Below are 12,412 nucleotides of genomic sequence, written 5' to 3'. Positions count from 1 at the left end.
CTTTCCCACAAAATTCATACGTTTTTCAGTTATCTATTTTAAACCTCTACTTATTTTCTATTCCTGTGTGTTTTTCATATTCCTATATATTTTATTCCTGCGTTTCAAACATGGTCTAACAAAAAGGCCATGCACGCACCGAAGCCCGAACAAAGCCGCATAAACACGTGACAATGGCTAGGGTGGTATGTTTGGTTCTTTTGCCAGGGGAGGTAAGTTGAGCAAGGCTAGCGAGGCAAGAGAAGGAGAGATTGTTTGGTTGTTTAGCCCTGCCACGCGAGTGGAGCGAGGCATCCAGACGTGCCATAAGCCTTCTCGCGTGAGATTTTTATTTTTATTTCTATATATTTTCTGTAAAAATAAAATAATTTCTGTAAAATTCATGTTCAATTACTGCATTCCAATTTTAATAACACGGAATAATCTCGGGTGAATCCTCATGAGAAGCTCACCTCTTATATCTGGATCTGCCACTGTATGCTAGCTCTCTGAAACAGTAACGTCTCTGTTATCTGGACTTGCCAGTTGCCATCCACTAGATCACCATTGCAGGCTAGCTGTTTCCACAATAACAAAGAAAATTTTAATAAATGGCTATAAGCTGGAATAGCTCAGTTGGTTAGAGCGTGTGGCTGTTAACCACAAGGTCGGAGGTTCAAGCCCTCCTTCTAGCGCATTATTTTTCATTTTGCCTTTGCCTTTTTCATTTTTGCCTTTGCCCCTAGTTCATGTAGCTGCTTTCTTATACTTTTGCAAAAAACTTTTTTGCATCTTCCCACATTTTTATTTTAGCCTTTTTTTGCACCTCATTTCATTTTTATATTTGCCTTCTTTTTGCCTTTGCCCCTCAGTTCATGTAGCTGCTTTCTTATATTTTTGCAAATTTATTTTTGGCTTTTCCCCCATTTTAATTTTAGCCCTTTTTTGCACCTGATTTCTTGTAGCTGTTTCTTTATTTTGCCTTTTTTCTGCTGCTCAATAAATTGTGACTTCGTGAGCTTTTGTATTTTTACCATCATTTTACCGCTCAATCCATTATGACTTCGTGAGCTTTTGTGTTTCAGCCACTTTTTTAACGTTCAGTTCATCGTGAGCATAGGGCTGTGGCAACGTTTTTTTTTCCTTCAATTTTTGCCTCCTTTTTGCTGTTTAGTTCAATGCTGGGTGAGTCCAGTCCCTTACAGGGCGCCATATATTCATGGATATATTCATCGAGCTTCTTGCCCTGTCTGGTGTGAGTGTGAGTGTGAGGTGATGACTTCTGATTTATTGACCAAACATTTTTTTTCATTAAATTAGATCCTACAAAATAAATACGTATTCCTCGCAAGAGATACCAGTGCAATTTAGAGAATTATATAAAAATATTCTTGCGAAGCTAAAAAAATAAAGTCAGAATCTAACCTCCATTTATACAAATGCAGTAGATGCAAACTAGGCACTCTGGGCTCGACTAGGTGACTAAAGTTGAGCCTGCCCATTGTCGAGACTAGTACTTGTGGTGTTTTAGATTTGTCCTCCACGACTTGGGAATTGCAACCAAGCAAATCCAGACCTCATCACCGGTTAACATATCCATTTTCACTGCTAATTTAGTACTGATTAAATTAAAATAGCGGTGCAAAAACATATACAGAGGCGTTCGACTGACCACACACGAACAGAGCAACATGAAACGAGATGCAAAAGTGACCACACACGATCCAGTGGAGGTATATATACACAAAGCGGGACATTAGCACGATTATTACTATGCTAATTGTCCACGGATCCATTGCCCGATGGTCACTTCACACATCAAGCGCCACTCTGGCCTAGTGTTCAAAATCACTGCAGCTTCATCAGTCTCTTTGAAGGAATGATCGACGCCATCCGTGTACATGTTAGCCTGGAGAAAAAGGTTGTTAATCAGCAAACAACCTCAAGGAAACCAATGTTCTTTATGGACTAGTATCCTTTTAGGAAATCAAATAGCCATGTTCTTTATGGACTAGTATCCTTTTAGGAAATCAAATAGCCTTCTAGCTAGGACATACTGCCTGAAATTGTGAAAGAGGTACGCACAATAAATAAAAAAGATGACAACAGCGTACAGGCTTTGAAAATGAAGTAATGGATGCATAGCCTATGTTTTCCCTTCTAGATTTATAGAGCGCACAGCTACTAATCAGGCTCGAACGTATGGATCAAATTCAAAGGTAACATGTAAAGCAATAAACGCAATGTCTCATGCTGTGGAATTTCGAAAATGATTCTAATTTCAACAGCAGAACATGGATAAGAACAACCTTTTTCAATCTTTTCCTTTATTTTTGTTTGTTTCTCCTTTTTCAATCTTTTCCTTTATTTTTGTTTGTTTCTCCTCAAGGCACTTGTGCTCCGATTCAACTTCAGATTTCAATGCAAGTCATCTTCCGATTGTTCTCTCCAACTCTTTGATCCTTTCTTTCTCCTTTGCGTTCAGATTGGCCTCGTTCTCAAGTACTAATTGCAAGATGTTCATGCACAGTAATGTGGTGATAACATTTGAACTAAGAACTGACTTGATAATACTTGAGCAATGCTAAGATACTAACCTTTCAATTGCCATTCAGCAGCAATGCTAAGATACTAACCTCCAAATTTTGATCACTAGTCTTCTCTTTGTGTGCTTTAACATCCTTATCAGAAGCTTTAGCACCAGCACTCTAGCATGAATAATATATTTGTACAGTCATTGTTATACCAATTTGACTCAAGCGTGCAATCAGCCAAAGGAAAAAAAATCTTGCATGCAGGAAAGTTTGCTGCTAATCATACTTTTTCATGTACAGCAGAAATTTTAGAGAGATGCTTCGCTAGTTTCTCAGAAACCTGCAAAATAAAGATGCTTATCATGCAACTACATCAATGGAGTATACAGGAATAAGAAAGGTCAGGCCTCACAAGAAACAATAATAAATGTCAAATGGTTCTTGTGATTTGATCATTTGAGCAATTGCCCATCACCTGCAGTAAGAAAAGAATGATCCGAGGCTGTGGGGAGAACTAAATAGGAACTCGAGATTACCAGAAAGAAAACACTGTTCGTGAGCACATGATCTGTATTGTTTACAAGAAATTTATATCAACAAGTGTGAAATTGTTGCACCAATCAGCATCAGGAAGAGCGCATCATAAAGAGTACCTTAGTATACGTATCAAGAGTATTGGTTTTCTCTTGGACTTCATGATTTGCCATCTTCTCTAAGTTCTTTAACTCATCACGGACTGCTTTCTCCTCCTCAAGGCTCCTCTTTGCTATAGAAAATAAAATCCATAGTTATTACGGAAACTAGCACAAGTTGATTATCTGATTGAAGCTCATAATTCTGATCCAAGCAATTTGACAATGTACGCACATCAAAAAAATACACTCATAGCACATAAAGAAGTGACTAATGATTCTGGGGAAAATGAACACTTTTTAAAAGGAATGCAATCTTAGATAGAGCACCTGTGACAATTGCAATGATTTGTTAGAATGAATAATTCTTTTGGGTTTCATCTTCATAAGAGCTTGGGACTAAAAGGCTTGTTGTTGTTGTTGTTGTTAGAATGAATAATTCAGTCATAGTTATGGTGAACCGTGAAGAGATAAAGTCATTCCGACAGTTGAAAGGATGGCAGCATATTTGCTAGTCCTAGTTGCATTGAGTAAGACAGTTAGGAAAACTATGGCTTGCTGTTCTACTATGGAAAGTAATTCTAGAACCTGTGGCGTTGCTTGTATGAATGGCTTTCAGTTTTTTTAGCTTATGCGTTCCAACACATTCAATTCCTAATGAACTTTATGCCTGTAGCAGTTTAAAACAAACAAACATATAGCCTAGGGGAATGGACAATTTTGGCTGATAGCCTTTTCTTTTCTTGCATAACTTTCACCAACTCGAAATCAGCTTGGTTGATCTGCCAGGAAAAAAATACAAGCAGTGAATGTAATATTATGAAGCAATGCTTTGAATAGAGTACCAAAAAAATCCAGTTTAACTTAACAAGATCAGTTCTGCTGGTCAATGTCCACATATACAAAGCAAAGCCGATGCTAATAAATACCAATTATTAGATAGGAAGAAAAAAATGTCAGCATTCAGTGGATGATTAAATAACTAAATGTCTTCAAATTATGCTGACAGATCGCTTTCTTAAAAAAGTAAGCATGCTTCCAGTGCTTGAAGACGGGTTTGGCCTTTAACACCTATAACATACAGAAGGTGGTGGGTCTATGGAGCTTTGGCTCCTCAGAGTAAAAATGCCAGAGTAAGAGGAGTGTCTGACCTAACGACTCCAGCTTCTCCATTTTAAGTCTAATGAGATTTTCAGCATACGTATAACCAAAACCAGTGGCAAGTTATATGATTTGTTGCCGTGAATCGGGTGAAATATTTCCAACTGACCGAACCAATGAACCTACTAAAAGGCAGCTCACTATCACCTATGCCCAGTGGCGGATGCACGATGTGGGATAAGGGGGGCTAAAACAATGGAGATGTTGATTTGCATGAAGATTTAATGGTGAAATCAAGCTTTTGCTACAGTAATTAGTGGTGAAATCAAGCCATTAGGGGGGGCTCCAGCCCCCCCAGCCCCCCCTTTGGATCCGCCCCTGCCTATGCCTTCATCCAGACTACATGTAATCCAAAACTACTGGTGCTAGCATCAACCAAGAAGCCTGGAACTGAATATAGGCCAAATAAAACCTACTGACTTCAACACAATTTGTTATCTTGTTGGCATTGAACAGAATTCTTGAGCATATGACTTACCAACTAATTTCAATGCTAGCTCATACTACTTCCAAATTCCAATAGTGTCCATTATGTAGGCACATTCTCAATATAACATGCTTGACTACGTGCATGGGAAACTTGCACTTTTCATATGCTAGAGCATAACATGGTGAGCAGTTGAGCAACAACCAGATTATACATACCTCTTAGTTTTCATGGATAACAATTTATTGACAGAAGGTATCAGCAATACGCCAAATAAGAAATCTACTCGTAAACCTCAGTTTCTGAGTGTCTCCTCTTTCTTCAACTATGGCTTTTGATGCAACTCGCGGCGACAACTGCTCTCTGTTGTACTCGTGAAGCCTCTGCTGGACCACGGGCGGCAGCCGTCTGTTGCAATCGGACGGCGCAAAGAGCTCGTGGCCTTGAGTGGGCCTGCGGGATAAGTCAGCCCGAGATGAAATCTTGGCCTGGGCCCAGGTCAGCATGCTGACGAACCGTGCAGCTGGCGGCCTGCCACAACAAGTCTGGTGATTGGGCTCACCGCTCAACCCAATTACGCAAACCCTCTCGCTCCCGTTGGCGATGCGACGAGGTGACCACGGCGCCGGAAGAATGGCGAAGGGCGGCGGTGGCAGCGGGCTGATCTGGGCCACGGCGGAGGATCTGGCGCGGAACAGGCCGGTGGTGCTGTCGCTGTACCGGCAGATCCTGCGGGCGCTCAACTCGCCGGAGCTACCGCTGGAGCACGCGGCGCGGCTGACCAAGAAGGCGGAGTGCCGGGCCATCTTTATCTTCGGCGCCGAGGAGAGGTCGCTCCACAACATCCGTGACCTCGTCGAGGCTGCGCGACACACGCTTGGACTGCTCAACCGTGGCCGCGTCCCGTAGAGAGGAACGAGGAATCTATCTTGTAAGATTTGGTTCTGATGTCTGCCGATGAATGGCTAAATTAGGATCGTCTGTTCTAGTAAGCTACTATCCATATACTATATACTGTATACTTGGCTACTTGCTAATTAAAAGAAAGAAGTATTCAGTATGAATGAACTGCATCTTGAGTCATTGAAAAGCTGCTGCTTGTCTTCTTAAATTTGAGTTAGGGGATGCGTGGTTTTGAAGGTGTTCTGCTGGAATCAGTAAATTGTGGCACTCCGGAGTTGGTATTAATAGCATGCTTTTGGGTTACCTGAATGACTTGTGCATTACATCATTGACATTTGCACTAATGTTTATATTTTGCCATTTCTGCCATCGACTGTATTTCAAATGTGCTGTGCCAACATAACTGGTTTGGATCATAACTTGATAAGTATCCTTCTGCAGAAGGTCATAACTGGCTTGGAATCCATTCTATCCCTTTCTTGACTTTTATGTTTTAGTTGCAAATTATGGTTTGCTGGACTGTTTGGTACACTGGGCAGCAGTCCCTGCATGTTTGAGCGCTCGCTAATTTAGCGTGTTCCTGCCTTTGCCTGATTCCATGTGTACTGTAGCAGCTTAGCTCATACGGAGTAGTTTCACATGGTGTCATGTAATTCTCTTACTATTTGTTCTCCTGTTCGTTTCTAGGCGACAAATTTGCTTCAGATAGGCAAATCCTCTCTTTATGTATTGTATGTAGAACTGAGCTTGACATGGTAACCGTTTTAGTTTCATGGTTAGTTTTGAGATGTTTCTAAATTCAAACTGTTCTACAGATTCGACCAATTTCTGGAAAAGATTTGACCACTTCAGTGGCTATTTTCTGCTTCTGCCATGTTTTTGCTATACTATGTTTGATAGGTTTCATATGATGTGAATTCACGGGCTATGACTCTATGTGCTTAATATGAACTCATTTATTTATGTGAACTGATCTGGGAGTGATTTGAGATGAAATTTGAACTATACGGATGGATTTGACTTGTTGTCTTGAACTTTTCCCTATGTTTTGTGGTTGAGACAGCACAAGAGCTGTTGGATTCTGGGTATTTGCCACCTGCATGGCTACATTGGCTTTTATGGTGTGAACAAATTTAGTGACTGCTCACCTTTTTGTAGAATTCAGCTGTGACCTTCAGGCATATAGACGTGTGGAAAAGCAACACAACTGATGGATGTTCATGAATTAATTATTTACAATTGTACGAGCAGACTCTGCTGTTTGGGTTATAATATTTTACAAGAGCAGAGACAAACTTTTTAAGCTCGTTGACATCTTCCACTCCAATATGCCATTTCTAAATTCCATTTCTAGCTATAATTTAGTAATGAAGTGTGTACACAGAGATACTCTGAAATCTGTGTCATGTGGGGAAAGGTTGCACAACAGTTGTGATGCATCACTGAGAGAGGGAGTGTCAATGAGATACAAAGCCTAGATTGGATTGATTAGATTCTGGATTGTCACATATTTTCTCCATCAACCAGGAGTTTGAGGATCCCATAGTTTATCTCAGCAAAGTTGCCCCTATGGCTGCAAAATATGCTAATAGTTGTGTCTCTGTATCCTCTGTTGATTATATTCTTCTAGGTAACAAGGTCAAGGGATGATAATGATGGTTGACAGATGTAGTTGCACGAAAACAAAATGAAGAAATTAGCAATAAAGTTGCTATACTTGCATTATGCTACTTTCATCCTCAAACTACTAAATTGTCTCAAGTTGCAGATTGTTCTAAGCCTAGGAGGGACCTGCCAAAATAGTTTAAGTTTAGATACCTAAGTGATGCCACCTCACAAGTTATGGCATATCATAATCAATTTCCGCTAGCGGTCTTTCTGAGATGTGTGCCCCATAATTTTGCTCATGAAACAGCTCAGAGCTGAATCATACAGCTCTTAGGGTTGCTGTAGTATGTGTTCATAATCAACACCGATCTGCTGTAATGGTATTTTGAGTTTTATGTGCATGCTGGAAAAAATGGTGAGCCACAGCCCATGTGTTGAATTGTTCATAACTCTGGTTTTGAACCTTTAAGTAGGTTTTTGTGAATGTTATGTTATTCTCATATTTTGGCCATGTGCAAGTGCAATAACCCAGGTATCATAGTTTTTAAGGCGTCGCCTAGGCGATGACTAGGTGTCGCCTAGTCGTCCGAGCGGGATTCCAAACGGGGCGTCACGGTCGCCGCGCCCTCATCGCATATGGCGTCGCCTAGGCGTCGATTTCGCTGAGGCGGACGCTGCTGGACGGAAAAGCACGCGGGAAAGAGCAGCGCCGCGCGCTCGCGCGGGAAAAGAGCGAAGCGATGTTCGCGCGTGGGAAAAGAAGCAACTGCGCGCCTACACCTCCCGCCAACCCAATCCCCATCGCGTCAGTTGAGAGAGGGAGAGGGAGAGGGAAAGGAAGGAGAGAGGAAGAGAGAGGAGGGCGGCGGCGCACCTGGAATCCGGCGTCGGCGCGGCGCAGGCGACTGTCCCCGCGTGAGTCCGGCCCGTCCGCGACTCCAGCCCTGTCTGCGACCGACTCCCACTCCGTCCGCCGTGACCCGCGAGCAGCCCCGCGACTGACTCCGGCCCCGTCCCCAACCACGACTTTGCTCTGCGACCGCGCGAGTGGCAGTTACGTCCTCCCCTCCTCTTTCCTCTGCTGCTCCCCCTTCTTCCTCTGCTCTTCCTCCCCCTTCTTCCTCTGCTCTTCGTCCGCCTCGTTCCCATGCTATGCTCCTTCCTGTGCCCTACTTTGCTTTCTCTGCTCTGCTCGTTTCTCCTATTTATGTGTTACAGTTTGATAGTTGGAATGGATAGCTCACAGGTGTGCTCTTCTGATGTGGTTGCCTAATTGCTGTGAATAATTAATATATGCTTGAATGTTTGTCTCTCTGACGTCTGAACTTTGCTGCATAAGAGAGGTTAATTTATTGATCTGTGTCATTGTTATATGTGCCTCTGAGGCTTAAATTGTGAACAGCAGTATGTGTATGGCGTCGCCTCGCCGCACGCCTAATTCGCCTAGGCATCTGGAAGGGGGTGGAGCGCCACACCTCGCCTTACCGCCTTAAAAACTATGCCAGGTATATGCAAGATCATATTTCACCTGTCTCCGCCTGGGTACCTGCTGGCACTGTACTAATGAAGGAACTAGGTGTGTTGGACGCGTTTGGCGCTGCTCCAGGCGGCTCCGGCTCCTCACCTCGGGTACTGTAGCAACACTGTAGCAGGAGCCGTTTCGGAAATCGAGGCGCAAAATGAACTGAAAAGAAGCCGAAAAGAGGAGGAGCCGGCGAAGCCACGATTTCGAGCTCCGCCGGCTCCGTGCTACAGTGCATGAACAGTGCCGGAGCCGGAGCACCCGGGAGCTCCTCCAAACGGGTCCGTTTACAGTCAGAGTTCAGCCTCCTGTTTTGCTGAATAGTCCAAGGATGACAGGTTTGCCTTCTTCATGAGTGGAAGTGCATGGTATACAATTTTTATTGTTTGTACTGCATAACATGTCAGTATAAACTATTAGAAAGTACATATTTTGGAAGTTCAGGAAGATTGTGAATAAAAATTACACATTTCATGACATGCAATTTTTATTGCTTGTCTTCCATCAAGGTATATGGAAGAAGAGTTTTGGCATGAAATAGCTTTAGGCAATATGGACTCTGTTGAGTATGAATGTGATATATATGGTAGTGCGTTTTCATCTTTTCCTAATGAACAAGTTGGGAGAAGCAAATGGAACTTGAGGTACTTGTTTTGTGTCTCAGTTTTCACAGGTATTTATGTACTGCTTAATTTTACACAACGCTTAAAATTTACGCTCATGCTGTTTTGCCAATTATTCTGTATTTGATGGATACAGTCTGCTGTACTCTGTTATGACTCTGCTCAAAATATGTCTGCATGTGATACAATAGATGCCTTTATCTTTAATAATTTCATAGTAGGGACTAGTCTCGAAATTGGATTGTATGGGTAGTCTGTCTTGTCTGCTTGAGTATTTGGTAAAAGATGGGCACACCATGCTTGTACTCAAGAAATTCACATTCCTCCAGGCTCCAGTTATTTCTTCGTCAAGATTTCTAGCCCTGTTTTCCCCCAATTGATCTTATTGATCATTTCTTGCAATGATTGATGGTATCAATATCATAAAATATCTATTCATGCTTTGATCCAGACATTCTCACAGTTGTGAACCCTGCACTGTGTCTTCTCAGAGCTGCAGTTCCAGATTGCGGTGAGTTGACCGTACTAACGAGTCTAAATCCTGTCTTTAAGGTTACCTAAATTTCCTATTTTTCAAGGGAATAACAGATCCAATGCTGTATATTGGGATGCTGTTTAGTATGTTTTCCTGGCATGTGGAAAATCATTACTTGTACAGGTGCATGGTCTATAACTTTTTTTTTCCTTCATGTTTGCACTTTCTCCTGCCTATTGTTGCCATGATACTGCTCGTTGACACTCATGTGACTTACCATTCTGCCAGTATTAACAGTCACACGGTATGATTGTAGTAACAATGTTTATTGTTCTTCAGACCTCAGACGTGATTTCCATGATGCTGCAACCCAAGTTGTCTTATGCAATTCCTTTTCATTGTCAGGATTTGCTCAGACTTAGTATCTGAGAGCTGTAACTGTTCCCGCAGCTGTTTATTTCAACCTTTGTTATGGGGACTGTCCTTTCCTTTTTCTTTTTATGAAACACAGAACAGAATGTGGTGTCCTTATATGCGCTCATTTGGCTCTTACTACAAAGGCATTTTGTGTTGAGACCATGTCTCAGCTGGAATTGTTTGGTTTTGAATTTTGGAATGACATTGCCATGCACTGCTTAGACGTGTGGAGTGTGGATAAGGCCCGGTTTGTTGGGCCATCACAGTCCAAGCAGGACCTTCCAAAACTCAGACAGCATAGTTATGCCATGCGCGAGCGTCATCACATCATATGGTTCAGCATATTTGTCCCCAGGGCCCCTTGCCATCTCTTCGTGTCATGTTCGGTGAAGTGTTTTTATCCATTCCGTCCGTAGGAGTATTTTGTTTGAGGAATCCAACTCAAATGATCAAGAAAATGCTGACGAGTACTACCAAAGCAAAGCAACAGCATTCTGTTTTTGTATGGTGGCATACTTTGGTCCCATACTTGGTTACTTCTGGACAAGTAGTGAAGTACAACATGCGCATCGGATAATACTCCAATGGCTAAAGCAGTCTAAAACATCCTTAACCTCCGGTTCCCAGATCTCGCACCGCCGCCGCCACCACCTCCAGCGAAGCTCGACATGTCTAGAAAACAGCAACAGGAGGCGAAATGACAAACGGTCCACACATTGATACCATCACATACCGGAGGAGAGGAACGTACGTACCGGCAGGCGGACGGGTCGTGGGAGCAGAGGAAAAGCAGGAGGAAGCAGAGGAAGGTGAGCAGCGGGATGAGGTGGATGGCCCTCTCGTCCCTCGCCGTCGCCGACCACCCCCTGCTGGCCTTGGAGTGCGAGTGCGAGGCCGACGACTCGTCCTCCGCCACCGCCATCGCCTGCGCCGCGTCTCCGGTGCCGTCCGGAGGTTGCTGCTGCTGCTTGGGGCTGGCGGAGAGGCTGAGCTGCCTGTGCATCTTTGAGGCGCGCGCGAGTGCGAGGTGGCCCGAAGCTTTCGGCAATGCGGTTGGCGCAGGCGCGCTTAATAAATGCGGCGAAAAAGTAATGGGCGTTTGGTCTGGTTTGAATTGCAAGCAAAGGAGTAGGAGTACTCGTGCTCCTACGCTACGCGGCGCAAATATCTTGCAGAGTTGCAGGTGGGGTGGAGGATAGCCGGATAGGATAGACAAACATGCTAGCTGAAATGCTGAATCACGCCTAATAAAGCTGGTGGTGGTCTGGTGGAGACGTGGGGCACGGTTGGACCTCAACCATCCATGCCACTCTCTAGTCGAGTTGCGAGCGTCGGTGCGACAAGCTGAGACGCGGCAAAGCACCCACCAAAGCAAAGCACCTCTCGAGCCAGTCGGGCAACTAGTCAACAAGCCCATAGTCCAGCACCGGACGATTTTTTTTTTTACTTTCATATTACTTGATTAATTTCTTTTTCGTAATAATGTACTGTCTTGCTATGTCTTTGCAGGCGTCAGGCGCCTTTAAGGGCTTCTCCGGTGGTCGACCCATCATCTGACGTGGAGCTGGTGAACCTAGTAGAATTTATAGGATCATTTAGCTATAGATCTAGCATGTGTACTGATATTTGAGATAAATAGTAAGTTTTAGATCATGAACTGGTACAGGATTGATAGATAGGGGGGGGGGGGGGGGGTTGCGGAGGTGCAAATCATCGGCCGTCTTCGTAGAAGACGAGCTTGCAATGGTGTCCTTGTCAGTGACGCGTGAGGTCCGACGGTGAAGTCGCGGACAGCAGTGGCGGCGGTGGCCGGTGACGGTCTTTTTGTTGCTGGCAACACCTCCTCACTAGATCGGTTTAGGTTTTAGGGGCCGTAGGTGGGGCGTCTGGCGGCTCAGGTGATTCTCATGCCTTGTTCCTCGGCTCCCACCTCCTTTCCTATGACGCTGTTCGACGGGAGCCTACTAACCATGGAGCGGTTGTAACGTCTCCGATCAGAGCGCGGATCAAAGACCCAATTAACGAGCCGTTGGGCCAATGGAAAAAGATTAATATAATAGAACCGACCCATCACTGCTGGAGGAGACGACTCATTCGATGAGAGGGAATAAGGGGATGTTTGGATCCAGCT

At 43.8% G+C, this 12,412-nt stretch overlaps 2 protein-coding genes and 1 non-coding gene across 3 annotated transcripts; 2 read left to right on the top strand and 1 right to left on the bottom strand.

The window, feature by feature from the left end:
- Positions 1–600: 600 nt before the first annotated feature.
- Positions 601–674, top strand: TRNAN-GUU (transfer RNA asparagine (anticodon GUU)). The gene has a single exon. It is a non-coding gene; the product is annotated as a tRNA-Asn (tRNA).
- A 4,609-nt stretch (positions 675–5,283) lies between these two features.
- On the top strand, positions 5,284–5,828 carry LOC136547139 (uncharacterized). The gene has a single exon (XM_066539109.1). It carries the CDS (start codon positions 5,337–5,339, stop codon positions 5,640–5,642), a length of 306 nt encoding a protein of 101 aa, XP_066395206.1. The 5' UTR covers positions 5,284–5,336; the 3' UTR covers positions 5,643–5,828.
- Positions 5,829–10,663: 4,835 nt separating this feature from the next.
- LOC136547138 (uncharacterized) lies at positions 10,664–11,470 on the bottom strand. Its single transcript, XM_066539108.1, has one exon. It carries the CDS (start codon positions 11,282–11,284, stop codon positions 10,880–10,882), a length of 405 nt encoding a protein of 134 aa, XP_066395205.1. The 5' UTR covers positions 11,285–11,470; the 3' UTR covers positions 10,664–10,879.
- Positions 11,471–12,412: the final 942 nt, after the last annotated feature.

Source organism: Miscanthus floridulus, chromosome 3 (genome assembly GCF_019320115.1).
Source record: "Miscanthus floridulus cultivar M001 chromosome 3, ASM1932011v1, whole genome shotgun sequence".
In the NCBI taxonomy this organism is placed as follows: Eukaryota; Viridiplantae; Streptophyta; class Magnoliopsida; order Poales; family Poaceae; genus Miscanthus; species Miscanthus floridulus.
Note: the sequence above shows the minus strand (reverse complement) of the source record. Positions and strands in the feature narration are given on the sequence as shown.

Bases quoted from the DNA above. Each gene is read 5' to 3' on its own strand.
- LOC136547139 (XM_066539109.1), top strand. From the start codon at position 5,337: ATGCGACGAGGTGACCACGGCGCCGGAAGAATGGCGAAGGGCGGCGGT.
- LOC136547138 (XM_066539108.1), bottom strand. From the start codon at position 11,284: ATGCACAGGCAGCTCAGCCTCTCCGCCAGCCCCAAGCAGCAGCAGCAA.